The 13,690-nt window shown below is 39.2% G+C and overlaps 1 protein-coding gene across 1 annotated transcript in view; it reads right to left on the bottom strand.

The window, feature by feature from the left end:
- LOC107697278 (protein PTHB1-like) overlaps positions 1 to 13,690 on the bottom strand; it is a 160,258-nt gene that overhangs the window by 73,145 nt on the left and 73,423 nt on the right. Inside the window, exons 21-22 of the mRNA XM_016497998.1 lie at positions 11,501 to 11,726; positions 6,527 to 6,646 (exon numbers count right to left, since the gene is read on the bottom strand). Coding sequence (XP_016353484.1) covers positions 6,527 to 6,646; positions 11,501 to 11,726 — 346 coding nt within the window. The remainder of the gene's footprint in view (positions 1 to 6,526; positions 6,647 to 11,500; positions 11,727 to 13,690) is intronic.

Genomic DNA, 13,690 nt, shown 5'->3' with positions numbered 1-13,690 from the left:
GAGGCAACCGTCCGATAGAGGGGAGCACTGCTAACCACGAGAGGAGCCCATGAAGCAGGGAATTCCACTCCTCAGAAGGGGAGAAAATTCGAACGCTCGGAAGAAAGCACCATGCTCACAAATAACCCTCTACAGTGAAGGGAGCGATCCTCAAGAAATGTATCAACAGAGACACACTAGTTGAGTGGAGCCCAAGGCGAGTACTGGGGCCTAAGCCAACTCAGAGAAAGGGAACGAGGCTGATAGCACGTAACCCTTAACCATACAGGATTTTAGAATGTGCACAGAGTGCTTAGCGTGCACACTTACCACAATGTGGATTTTAGAAAGTGGCAGCTTATCAGGGAAGCAGCAAGCGGCCCAACTACCTGATGTCTCTGCCCCGGAGCTCAAGAGCGGAGGGTTCAACCCCTAGCGAAGAGAGAGAGGAACCCAGCTCGACCGAAGTGCCAATAGCCCAGGGTAGAGGACCTAACTCTCAAGCCGAGAGGAGGACTCACCCAGTCTAGGACTCACTCACCCTAGACAAGGACAGAAACACACAGGTCCCGGAAACACTGCAAAGAAGGCTAGCAGAAGGATTCACACAACCACCAGTGATTTACACTTATTTAAAATGGATCGTACTCACCCACCATGGCTCCCGCGCATGAGCTCCGTTCAAGAAGCGAAGCCCGAAGAAGCCTCATGTCCGGACCATCAGTAAGGTGGTTACTATGTAAGACACAAAACCAACCTAAACATCATAGGTCCAGCATAAGAGACTGCAGTGCAGGCGCAGGAGGTTCCTACCTGACCTTGGTCAGGTGGAGTTGATGGTGGTTATAAGGGAATTTAGGAAGGGGATGATGAGGGCAGATGTTAAACCCCCCAAGGGAGGCGAGTAGATGTTTAGGTCTTACTCTGGTCCAGACAAGAGCGTTTATAACGGCTCATCTGGATCACCTCCTTCAGGTCTTTGCCTACCTCCCTTTGCCTACCTCCCGCGCTTCCTCCTAGCCCCAGCCGCAGGTGGGGGAGGGGCACGAGTCGCGACACTAGCCTTCTTTACTCGTCTGTGATCCTCAGACCGAGACGGGCCAGGACCCCTGCATTGTTCGGGCTCAGACCTGGACCATCATTGAATGAAAGTTTTGAAGGCCGTTGAGCGCACCTTCGCCCCCCTAAACTTCTCGACCACCATCTCGACAGAGGTACCAAAAAGTTCGGAAGGTGAAACCGGAGCATCGAGGAGAAAGCCCTTCTCTTTCTTCCCGATATCTGCCAGGTTCACCCACAGATGTCTCTCCGTTACTACCATGGCCGCCATAGATCTGCCCATAGCAGAGGCAGCCTGCTTAGTAGCACGGAGAGCAAGATCTGTGGTGCGGCGCAGCTCAGCTACCTCATCAGAGGAAAGGCCCTCCCCTTTATCCAGGCCTTTCAGCAGATCAGCCTGGTACGCCTGAAGCACTGCCATCGTGTGCAATGAAGCGACAGCCTGACCTGCTGCTGCGTATGCCCTGCCATTTAAGCAAGATGTATCCTGAAGGGGCTTAGATGGCAAGGAGGGAGCCTTGAGAGAGGATGTCTCACCTACAGAGAGATAGCTAGCCAGCGTCTCTTCTATAGGGGGCATCCTCTCATAGCCACTTTCGCACATCCCCTCGATGTTGGCATAACTTGTATGCTGGAACCTATGGATGCGGGAGGAAAATGGCCTCTTCCATTCCTTCTCGATCTCTGTATGGAGATCAGGAAGAAGAGGAAGGCTCACTTGAGCTGGGGGGCTATGGTCAGAAAGATAACGCTCGTCGAGACGACCTTGCGGCGCCATCTTCCTGGCCTGCTTCCACGGCAAGTCAAGCCTCGTCGTGGCGCGTTCCATAACCTCCAAAAGCTCATCATACGCAGGGCAGGAGGATTGGGAGGGCTCAGTCTCAACTTCTTCGCCCCCCTCAGACATATCCTGCTCTTCCTGGGCAGAACCCAGCAGAGCACTGGCCGCTGGATCAGATGATGTTAGGGAAATCACACCATCATCATCCAGCGGCTCACCCTCGTCCGCGGCCGACGAGCGCGAGAGGGAAAGCCCCTCTTTGAACTCATCGGCCAGATCCGCCTGCGACCCCCACGAACTCATTCTCCTCTGTGCCTCAGCAGCGGCGGGTCCTGAACCGCGGGGCGCAGACAGCTGCCCCTCTTTCCTCAAAAAAGAGAGACAGACGAGAGCGGAGCTTTTTCATTGAAAAACGCTCGCAGTGGACGCAGATTGCCCCCTCAAGGACATCACATGCATGCTCTTCACCCAAACAAATTACGCAAAGATCATGTGTGTCATCAGGTGTCAGATAACGCGGACACGCATCCACACACCTCTTAAACTTCTTGCTAGTGCTCGCTATAATAAGGGAAGGAAAGATCGTTCTTACCACTGGAATGCACGCATCAAACAAAACAGTCACTTGAAGGCAAAGAAGAGGACTTTTTTTCTTTTGATTTGTCCATATTTTATTATTTTTTTCTCCATAATATATTGTTCCTGATAACATTTTTTTAAATAATTTACATTGCAGGTTAAGAATTATTATAACATTTCAACTTTAGACACTATTTAACCAGCAAGCTATTTTTATTTTTGTTTGTTGCCTTTTCAGTGGAAAAAAAAATATAGAAAGCAAAAGAAAACATAAAAAATGGCTACATTGCAAAATGCAACAAATACAGTCTTAAAGGTTCATTTTCATCCCTTGAAATAATAAAACTGACAGTGTTTATTTATAGTTGGAAGGCTGCATTTTATTTAATGAAGCTACATTTAGGATAAACAGTTGAGTCAATTGGATGCATAGTGTGTAAGAATTACAATAATTACTATAATTTTAATACATTTTAAGTTTGTGCAAAAAAAGCGAGGTATGCTGTATTATCTGTTATTGCAATCATAAAACTTCAAAAATATTGGAGGGCCCCAGTGCGGTTGCCTTGCCTGTATTGCCGGCAGTTAAGCCACTCCTAGAATTACATGGATCCGAATTTAGGGTGTTTAATAGCCAACAATCCATGTTTATAAATATATAGTGTTACTCCAGAGTCTAGTTGGTGATCTGATGTGCGATACACAGACGACATGTGACTTTGAATTTGTATTAAAAGAGATGAAAGACACATGAAAGAGTGGCTTCTGTTTCAATTAACATCAGAGACAATGTTTGAATCCTTTCAACTGTATCAGATATCCTTCCTCACTGTTCCTGTTTAATGGCTTCCTCTGTCTAAATATTTCTATGTTGTTAGGGGGAATGGTACATGTTGAATACCTCAGACAGAGGAGAGCTGGCGACTGAGGTACATGTCTGAGCAGATCTGCCTCTTCAAAGACAAAAGCAACAACCAACTAATGAGCATTCAGAGTTTCTCCAATATTTGAGGTGCACTACTGACGATCTACTGTTATCAGTGCTCATGCCATGGAAATCTAAACATATTAAATATCTGGGAAATAGGTAACAGCAACTGTAGTAACTAAAATTAACAACACAGGCTCCTGTGATGTCATTTCTACAAAATGTTATTACCATGCTTATTGCAGTATGTGACACTTTCAAAGTGAAATGTGTGGGATAAAAACTCATTTGCTAAAGAAACCACACCATGCTAGTCTTTGATCTCTTCTATTTTTGATTCCTTACTAGTGTTTCACAGGCAGTACACCTGAGCAGTCCATATTGCAAGTCCAACGCTATACCAGGTGAGCAACTGAGCAAGTTTACTTCTTCAGAAAAGCCACACATTTGGAGCAGGTTATGTTGGTTTTGCAAAAGTCCAAATGTATTAGTTTATAAATCATGCACTATGGTGAAAGTGTTTTGGGGTCATAACACAGTATCGTTCAAGAAACAGCACAAAAATATTATTAATCGATAATCATAATTTGTTGGAAAAGGAATGTAAGTTCATTCTGTTTTACTGTCACTGTAAAAGTTAATAAGAGTTTTACTGCCGCTAGTGTTCATATAGATCTGTTTTTGGAGTTCTGCAAAAATGAGGTTGAGGCAATTTTTCCTATTTCAGCTACTTATAACATACTATTGGCCAATATGTATTTTTTTTATTCAACACAATCTGTGCTACAATAATATGTGAGCAAGATGGATGTACATGTTTGCATTTTTTAGAAAAAAAAAAGATTATGTGTGGTTACTAAGTTTTGAGAAAATTTTTTTACTGAAATAAGGCCATAAAACCCATACTGAATAGTTCTGAATCAGACTTTTGAGTAATCAGTCTTGTCTAGAATATTCACTTTAAAATGATGTGGAAAAACATCCTGCTTACTCATTCACAGAAAACAATATATTGATTTAACTTTTGTAAGACATGTTTTGTGTTAGAAAGGCCGTATGCAAGGGAGTGACAATGGTCATTAATATTTAGTGATTCACACCTGAGAGACAAAGGGCCCTCCCCTAATGGCCCATCAGTGTGACTGTGACTGTGAGGCAGGTAAGAAAGATTGTGAGGAGACTAAAATAATGGGGGGTTTGATTATTTGTATTTTATTTACAACACAGTAAAATAAAAATATACATAATAAAGGTCAAAGACACATTATTGATCACACTGATCTAAACACAGAGACCTGAACAGACTTTGTGTCATTCCTGAAAACAGATTTTGTTCAACACGTGAAACAAGTAAACCATACCTGATATTTCCAGTGTTTGCTGCGTTTTTCCATGGATTCAAGAGAAACAAAAACCACCATCAGTAGTCAAGGAGCTTGCTTTACCATATTTGTGTAGAATTTCAGTGTAGTTGAACATCTGATATTGGTACAGCGCTCTCAGAGGAAAACAGTTTGAAAGTCAGCAGGATTCATCTGTGGTGCAGGAATCAGATCACTAAAGAACAAACAACTAAAACAAAACAAAAACATCTGTGAACATGTTGATATCAGGAGCATCTGTATTATATATATATAATATATATCGTATTGTTGTATTATATAGAGCATAAAAACATCCTCGCATTGTATGAAATTTAGATACAATGAAAATTGCCTATCATATTTCAAAATGTTTCACTCGATTTCAAACATTTTAGTCTGGAATTATAGTTTGGGAAAAAACCCAACTAGTAAATGTGTTCAAGTTTATGTCACAATAACACAATAACAACTAATGCAAATAATAAAACATGACTTACTCGTCAGAAATGATCTCCTCCGCAGCTCAAGCTGCGTGTTGTGTCGCGTTCTTCTTCTGAGGTAAATTCTGGCTCATTCCTCTCAGCGCGTCTCTTCCAGAAACGAAAAGTATCCGAGATGAACTTGATGAATCTTCAGACTTTGTTTACGGAGGTGATGTGGGCGTTTACAGGTTTGCGCTTCTCACGTGGATGATTACCGTATGAATAGCGTGCGCTGCGCGTGATCACATTACAGATAATGAGCTCAGACGAGAAAAACTGGACCTCGCGTTGGTTTCATACAGATTCCTTAATCACAGAATACTTGTTTTCGACATGACTTACTTCATTTAAAAGTAGACACTTCAAGCTTTCTATAGATATATCTCTCATGTCTGTGTCAAATATTTGCTGAGTTTCAGTTCATTTTTGTGATGCGTTTCAGAAAGATTTTCGCGGAGACTGAGAAGACAGAAAGCGCACCCTGTTTGTTTTCTTTATTTTACAAAAGCACAAAGTTTTGTTGTTATTGTGAGTGTACACAAATAAAAGTAGACGCTTAACAGTTTTGAATGATGTATAACACTTATATGTGTGACCAAAATCGACAGAGTATTTTTAGTGTCTTTCGCACTGATCAGAAAAAAAGCGAGCTCGACCCCAGGGGGTTAATGAAGGTGATGTTACACTTAAAATCTATTCATACAGAAATCCACACAATTCCAAAAGTTTTTCTCATATTCATTCATTTCCTGTCGGACATGTTGAACACAGGTTCTTTGGGACCCTGATGGGGTTAAACATCTTAGTAAAGCTCATCAGCAATTTAAACAGTTCAAAGCAATTACACAGAACTAGTCAATAATTACTACCCATTTCAGACATTCCAACACTAATGAGATTTTTTTTTAAGCTTACCAGAGGATATGTAGCCTATATGTTTTGAATGATGTTTCTTTTCTTGCTTTCATTTTTACATAAATTGGAGTTTCATCACTTAGAAACTGGATTTTGGCAATTTGGTCATTTAGAATTTTTTTTGAGTGTTTATTGTTCTTCTCTGTGTGTACATTTCACAAATCTTCAGCTCATTAACAATGTCTGTGGCTCTGGATTAAACAAATTAAAGAAGGTGCTGCAGACCTGCTTAAACATCTATATATGAACACAAACTTACATATCACAGAACTTGACTCTGATTTACTTGTTCACATTCTCTTCACAACTACTTGGTTATCTTCTTGGTAGAGATTTTCTATCAATCTGCAGTATACAATGTCACATTTATTTTTCCAACTTTGTTAAATCAGTGCAACAGCGAGGCTTTCTGAGGTGTTGGGACAGCCACATGTCTTACCTGACTTGCTCTTGATTCTCTTGGATGGCTGTTTCTTTTTAATGTACTTGGCGGAGTCCTGCTCCAGTGGTGGTTCCTCCTCCTGCTCAACTATCGGTTCAGGGATGGACTCACAACCAACTGCAGAACAACATAAATATATTCATCATTAATTATAAATTACTGGTTAGCATAACTCTGTACTCCACTTAACACTGTAAAGTCTTCAGTATCCTGCTGGATGCATGAATTTTAAAATATCAGCATAAACAAAACTTTGCTGACAAACTTGTACACATGCCCTTTGATTGATAGTTCAGGCTTTTTAGTAAGTAAAAGTTTAGTATAATTCTAAAACTGTCCACCTTTAGGTTGTGGTACATTTGTGTTTTTGCTCTAAAATCTAAAAGATTTTTTAGAATAGGCTTTTTGAAATCTGAGAATAAAATACTATACATCAAGCTTTTGAGGAACGTTTAATGTACATCTCTCAATCATCATGGTATTGCCGAGAGCAAAGGAAATCCGCGCGCGAGTGGAGAGATCCGCGCTCGCGCATTGTATTAATGTGCTTTCGCGCTACAATAATGCGCTCTCGACGTTTGTCAGTAAAATAACGCCATATTGCATTGCATTATAAACATTGCCCCAACAATGAAAACTACAGAGCTCTGCTCATAAAAATATCATCTTTCTAAGACATTTTACTGAGAGATATAGAGTAACAACTGATATTTATATGCATTTAATGCAAGAAGTCTACTATACGGTTATAAAAATGTCATTGCTTTACAATACAGAATCGGACTTTCATCTTACTTTAGGCCATATAAATAACAACATCTTCACCAAATTGTTTATTTTGCTCAGTTTGGACTTCTGAATAAAGTATGAATAAAGTATGAGCTCCATATTCTCACTATATCACTATACCATAAACACCTTATTTATCAAATATGATAAAAAACATAAAACACATATGCACTTTTAAAAAAATGTTTTGTTGTTTCAATAAGTGGTTTCTTAAAAAAAAAAGTGGGGGGGGGGATTTTTTTGGAGTATTATTTCATAAGTCAGGCCTTACAGGGTTACATTCTACTCATTGAGCAGTAATGTGAATTATACTTTGTGTAATAGAAAAGCCATACTGACACACTGTTGACATATTTAAAATTTCTCCAAACTGCTGGCAGATCAGAGTGCACCTGCTGGACTCCATCAGATGGATTTGACACTCAGTGCTGAGGATCAGCCAGAATTAGGAGTTTTGAAGGGGACTGATGAATCAGCCTCTTACGTCTCTCGGGCCAGCCTCTTACCCACAATCCTTTTGGAGTTTGTTTCCTCTTTTTTACACCACATACCCCAAATAGACAAATTGGGTGAGACTGCTTACTTTCCTGAGAAAAGCTTATCATAATCCTCCTCTAATATTTACACAGACCTCAACAGGCTGTTCATTTAGGAGCAATATTTCAGATCAGAGACGCAGGTCTCATAACACAGGTATTTGTGTAGATGTACGGCAGCCTTACAGCAGGAGGGTTTGTCTGTGATCGACACTTAACTACACCTACAACTGAACAAGAAGAATGCTTTCAAATGTTACAAAAACAAAACTTGATATCTGCTAACAAGCAACTTAATAGTGTCTGGTCTCAGCCTGGAACGAACTCTTGGCTCCATTTACGGTTTCAATTCATGAGAGAAGCAAGACACAAAAAAAAATGGACTTGTTTTATCTAAAAGATTTACTTTAGCCTAGGCCTGCCTTAGTATCTCCTCTCATGTGTGTCACTGGGTTTTATATTTGATAATCAGTCCTGTTTAAGGAAAAGGACAATTAGAAGTTAATTAGTCAAATGGCAAAGAAACGCACTGAATAGTTCTTGTGATGACATTTCCTCCAGAAAAATTGTTCAATCAGGAAATTGTTGTGAGTGTTGAAAGCATGTAAAACCATGTTAATGTGCAACGTTCCACACCACTCAGCAGTTCTGCACCATGAGTTTGAGGTTCCTATCAACAACTAAGTTGTTGTTTCTTCTAGATGTTTCCACTTCACAGTTGGTCACTGCTGTAGAAGCACAGAAATCTGCAGTAAATATAAGTCAATATGAGTTTTTAGTCCTACTGCCAAGGTTTTTATTTACAGAAAGTTTAGCGATGGATGATGTGTCTGGAATATTTTAATCAACTAATTAGAAGAGATGCCCATTTAATACTGAATATAGTATTTTAAGCATTACAATGAATAGGTTTATTACAACACTTTTTAAAATGCATTCATTTAGCTTACATATGATGATTATTACTCCATGGACTACTTGCACAACTACTTCCACGTTCTAGTACAGCTCGGGAGTTTCCAGTCAGCGTTTAGCACACCTACATACGGACAGTTTCTCATGAGAATGCAGATTATTACCAAGTTTTAGGGCTGGCATTAAAAAAAAAAAAAAGAAAAGATTTTATCATATTCTCTGCATTAACATGAATTATCCTCAACCTGTTGAAATGTTCCTATAAATATGCTTTCTGAATAATAAATATATTTCCCCAATATATTGGTCCAGCGATTGTCTTCTCATTAAGAGTATTTTTCTCTTACTGATCATATTTCATATCTGTTGAATTGACAGTTTTAAATGAATTTGACTGATAAACACCCTTCTGAAAATTAACCATGGTTTTACTATAGTAAAAGTGTAGTAACCATGTTGCAGATTACCATTTGCATAACCACAATTTTACTACAAATACCATAGTTAAACTATGGTTAGTGTAGCAAAACCTGGCTTAATTTGTGGTTACTATGGTTTAACTACCATTGCAATTTTTTAACATTTTATTTGTAATAAAACCATGGCTAATTTTCAGTATTGCTTGTGTACGTTGCTGCTCTTATTCCAATGTTTAAAATGGCTGAATTAATGTGCGGTAACTGCCTTAAAGAAATTTAACGATTTTAAACATTTAATTTTAAACAGCAAGGCGTTGACAGTGCGACTACTTTGAATATTCATATTTTGTCATTTTTGGCATGAAAAATGACAGAGAATAGTGACTAACATATTTAATACAGATAAATAAAGGTTCATTCTGATCTTATTCATCACACACTGCAGCTTTGCAATTACTAGTTTAGAGCACTGACACCCTGTGGTGAAATAATCACATATGTTTACCAGCCACTGCTTTCTCAGATCGGCCTTTGTTGGATTAAAACTTCACGTTCCATCGAATTTGGAAAATTCTGTACACAGTAATCATCAGAATATCGCTTTGCTGTCTCTGAATCTCTAAATATGGCTTGCCTTTAACAAGTGAGCCAAACACTGACTCCTCCATGAACGAACCATGACCTCCAGTGGTTCATTCAAACGAAGATCTTAAAGAAAATGAAACGAAAACACAAGGTCCCTCTGATACAAAAATTACAAATGCTGAAGCATTATCTCAGAGGCAGGTGCTCAGGGAGTGTAGCAGTCCTCCCATGTGATGTCATCACTTCAACGCAAGGTCAGGTGAGGGAGAACAGGACTCAGAGAGGGGAAGGCAGACAGGAAGACACAAATCAGACAGATAAAACAGCCAGGTCACAAGTGTGTGTATGAGAGAGTGTCAAGAGATTGAATTTAAACTTGAAGCAATGGAACAACACGTCCTGCAGACATATTTCATCAGACAAAAGCAATTTAAGCAGGATTCTCTGAGATTAGTCACTCATTCTCCTCCACACGACTGGCAACTGACCAAACACTGTGTGCTCAGACATCCTGCCATCTGAGGGGAGGATAATATCTACACACCTAGTGTCCAAACACCAGAGAGAGCGAGACAGTCCGAGACTTCAGGGAGGACAGGCGTCTGATAACAGAACCCATCGAGTTAATCATTCACACATTCCACAGGGATCTCTGCCGTTTTATGTGTCCTATAAAGTAAAGCTCTATTCTTTCTATCCTAGTTGCCCCTGCACGTTACTACAATAGCATTAGTGTAACATGTGAATGTACTCTGAGTCTTCTACTTAGTTTACTACCAAAATGAAAGACAAAACAAGACTTTTACAATTTTACACTTTGGTGAAAGGCTGTTTTTCATTGCACTGGTCAAGTTTGAGATTGATTGATTGATTGATTGATTGCATAGAATGTGTTCTTTCAGGCTAATGGAAAGAGAACATCCAGAATACACATTAAATTATTATTTTAATACACGTTATCTATTTGTGTCTGTAGATTTCAATCTTTAAAGGCAGCTTCCTCAAAATGAGTTTTTTCTCATGCACTAAAACAGAAATCTCCACTTTCTACAGATTTCTGTTTTGGACATTTTTAATTAGATAATGTGAATGCAGTCTTTTAGCTTCACAAACGTACACAAGTGCATTCACACAATCTGGCAGTTTTGAATGCTAGTGTGCACATAAAAAATGTGAGCACTTGCATTCAGAAAAGTAGGCTATTTCAAACATGCAGCATATTTTTGTATGAACTGTCAAAAACACATCAAAATTGGTAAACGCGTTAATCACCATAAAAAAATTAAGTTCATGTTAAGTTGAACATTTTAAATAAATCTAGCATGTTAAAAGCTCATTCTGACAGCTCTGTTGATAATACAAATGTAATTCATCCTACAAGATGAAAACAGATGTTCCTATCTGGAGCTGTAGCCTCATTACAATCTGTACTGCTGCAACATAGGAAGTAGGCCTATTATTAATACCTTGGTATGGCATGAGTAGCAAAGCTTTAAAGTGGTCTTAAATATAGAACTATGGCTGTTACATAGTGGGAACTAGTCTTTTATCTCTGCGTGCATCGTATATGGAGTACCCCAAGGTTCTATATTGGGCTCCAAATAATGCCATTAGCTCCTGCCCTACTCGTTTTAAACATATTGGCTTTTAAGTTTTACAATGAAGACCCTTTAAGCCAAAAATGACTCCTCTATGCATGAAAGCTTTCAAACTAAGATATTTCTGACCTGGCATCATGATTGTTGTAGGGACATTGGCTTCTGAGGAGAGAGAGAGACGGCCACCCTTGCCCAAGCGGTCACAAAGCAGCGTGATGTGTTTCTTCAGGCGTGACGTGTCTTTTGGGATGGTTAGCGGGCCGATGCTCAAGCTGATGGCCTGATCTTTGGGGCTGCGTGACAGACACGTTTTTAAGAGGTGGGAGACGGCTGCATCAACACTCTCCTCCCAGCCCTAAAAAACATATACAACGTGAGCCTTTCAAATAAAAGAATTAATCAGTTGAAAATGAATAAACAAGGTCCTGTTGGAGAGTTTTGTGTTGTGGTTGATGTGAAGTGTGAAGTTTATGATTTTCACAATTTCACACTAGTACAAAGCAACAAGAAATGTTTAAAAAATCTCTCAAACTTTATGAGTAGATCTTAAATGCCTCTTAATTCATTTTTATTCATTTATATTTACCTAAGTCTATTGTCTTATTTTTAATACTTTCTCATCCTTTGTTTGCAATCATCTGATGTTTTTATTCAATGAGCCACAAACACTCAACTTCTTTTTTCTAGCCACATCTAAAACTTGATCTACATACAAACAAGCCATAAACTTTTAAGTGGAATTTCTGTGTGAGTACATGTTTTTTTAGCATGGGTTGTGAAGTAGGTTTTGCCACATGCCTCATGAATAGAAAGTTACTCCCTGTGAACAGAGATTTTTTTATGTGTGTGTGTGTGTGTGTGTGTGTGCGTCTTTAAGTCTGGCCTGCAGCATCTCCAGCCCACCCTTTTGCCGTCAGGCAGGCTAGAGAGGCTCTGAGAGATTGGCCGGGGTGTTGACAGGCAGGTGGAATGTGGGAAGACTGTGTCGCCATACAGACAGCCCTTAATGAGATCTAATAGCAGGTAATCAGCCTTGTTATGCTGATGACAGGGACGAGCCCTTTATCGACTACAGAAGATAAAGGAGAATCAGAGGGACAGGAAGAGGAAGACATTGATAAATCAGATAAAAGTCTCCAATGGAGCAAATTAGCGGATTACACAAGCCTGAGTAATAAAAGACGCTCAAGACACATGACTGCTGTGTGTTTTGGCATACTGAATCACACTCTCTATGAATTATCTACAGAGAGTTCAGAGATCCGAATATTGTTAACAGTCCTGAGTAACAAACCCTCTCTAGATAAAAGAAAATTACCATGTGTGAATGTATGGCTGAGGATCCAACAGACGAAGACTAAATTATCACATTTTCTGAGTGTTGCTTGACGGTACAGTATACAGGGATGCTGTGGATGTCAGGGCATTGCTATGTGGTTGCTAAAATGTTCTGGGTGGTTGCTAAGGCATTGGTAGGTGGTTGCTATGTGCAGTGGCATAGCTTTGTCATAAAAAGTGGTGGGGACAGTGGTGCATTGGTTGCTTGGGCTGATTCAAGCAATTTTTTGCATGTAGGGTGACCAGACTAAGGCAACCAGGTCTTAAATTGGATGGAACTCCAATATACTGTTTGATGTATGAGTGAGATAGTTAGTGTGCCGAATGAGATTGTTAGTGTGTCTTCTAAGTTAAGTGTGCATTGTTGATAATTATTTAGATGAAAATATATTATTTGCAGGCAGAATGTGATTTCTGCAATTTAGAACACAATTCAAAGCAGAATTTTCACAAGCAATCATTACTGTCACTACATTAAAATGCAGCACATCATGGAACAAATATGCCAAAAGCAGTACATTAACTACTTATAACTGAATTTACAGCTTAAATTCATGTAATTTTTTTTTACCTTCAGGATAATGATTTCATGTTATTTGTGTGCTAAACTAAATTCATGAGAGTAGCATATAGGGCTGCACAATTTGGGGGAAACCCCTAATACTTTCATTAAAATGGTGACTGCAATTTAAAATGTTAAATAAATAAAATAAAGAATACATTGCAAATAATACTAATAATTATTACTATTATTTTTAAATAGAAATATAAAAAATAGAAATGAAAACAAAATAACAATTTTGCAATTATAATATTACACTGTAAAATAAAAAAATAAATATAGCTGCAAGTAGCGATTACCGGTATTCAAATGCTTCAAGGCCTTTAAGCACATACAAAAAAAAGACATTACATACTACTTATGGCGCTTTTCCACTGCGTGGTACGACTCGGTTCGGCACGGCACGGCACGGCTCGGCT

Source organism: Sinocyclocheilus anshuiensis, unplaced genomic scaffold (genome assembly GCF_001515605.1).
Source record: "Sinocyclocheilus anshuiensis isolate Anshui unplaced genomic scaffold, SAMN03320099.WGS_v1.1 scaffold979, whole genome shotgun sequence".
NCBI classification, from domain to species: domain Eukaryota; kingdom Metazoa; phylum Chordata; class Actinopteri; order Cypriniformes; family Cyprinidae; genus Sinocyclocheilus; species Sinocyclocheilus anshuiensis.
This window is presented reverse-complemented; position numbering and strand designations above follow the sequence as displayed.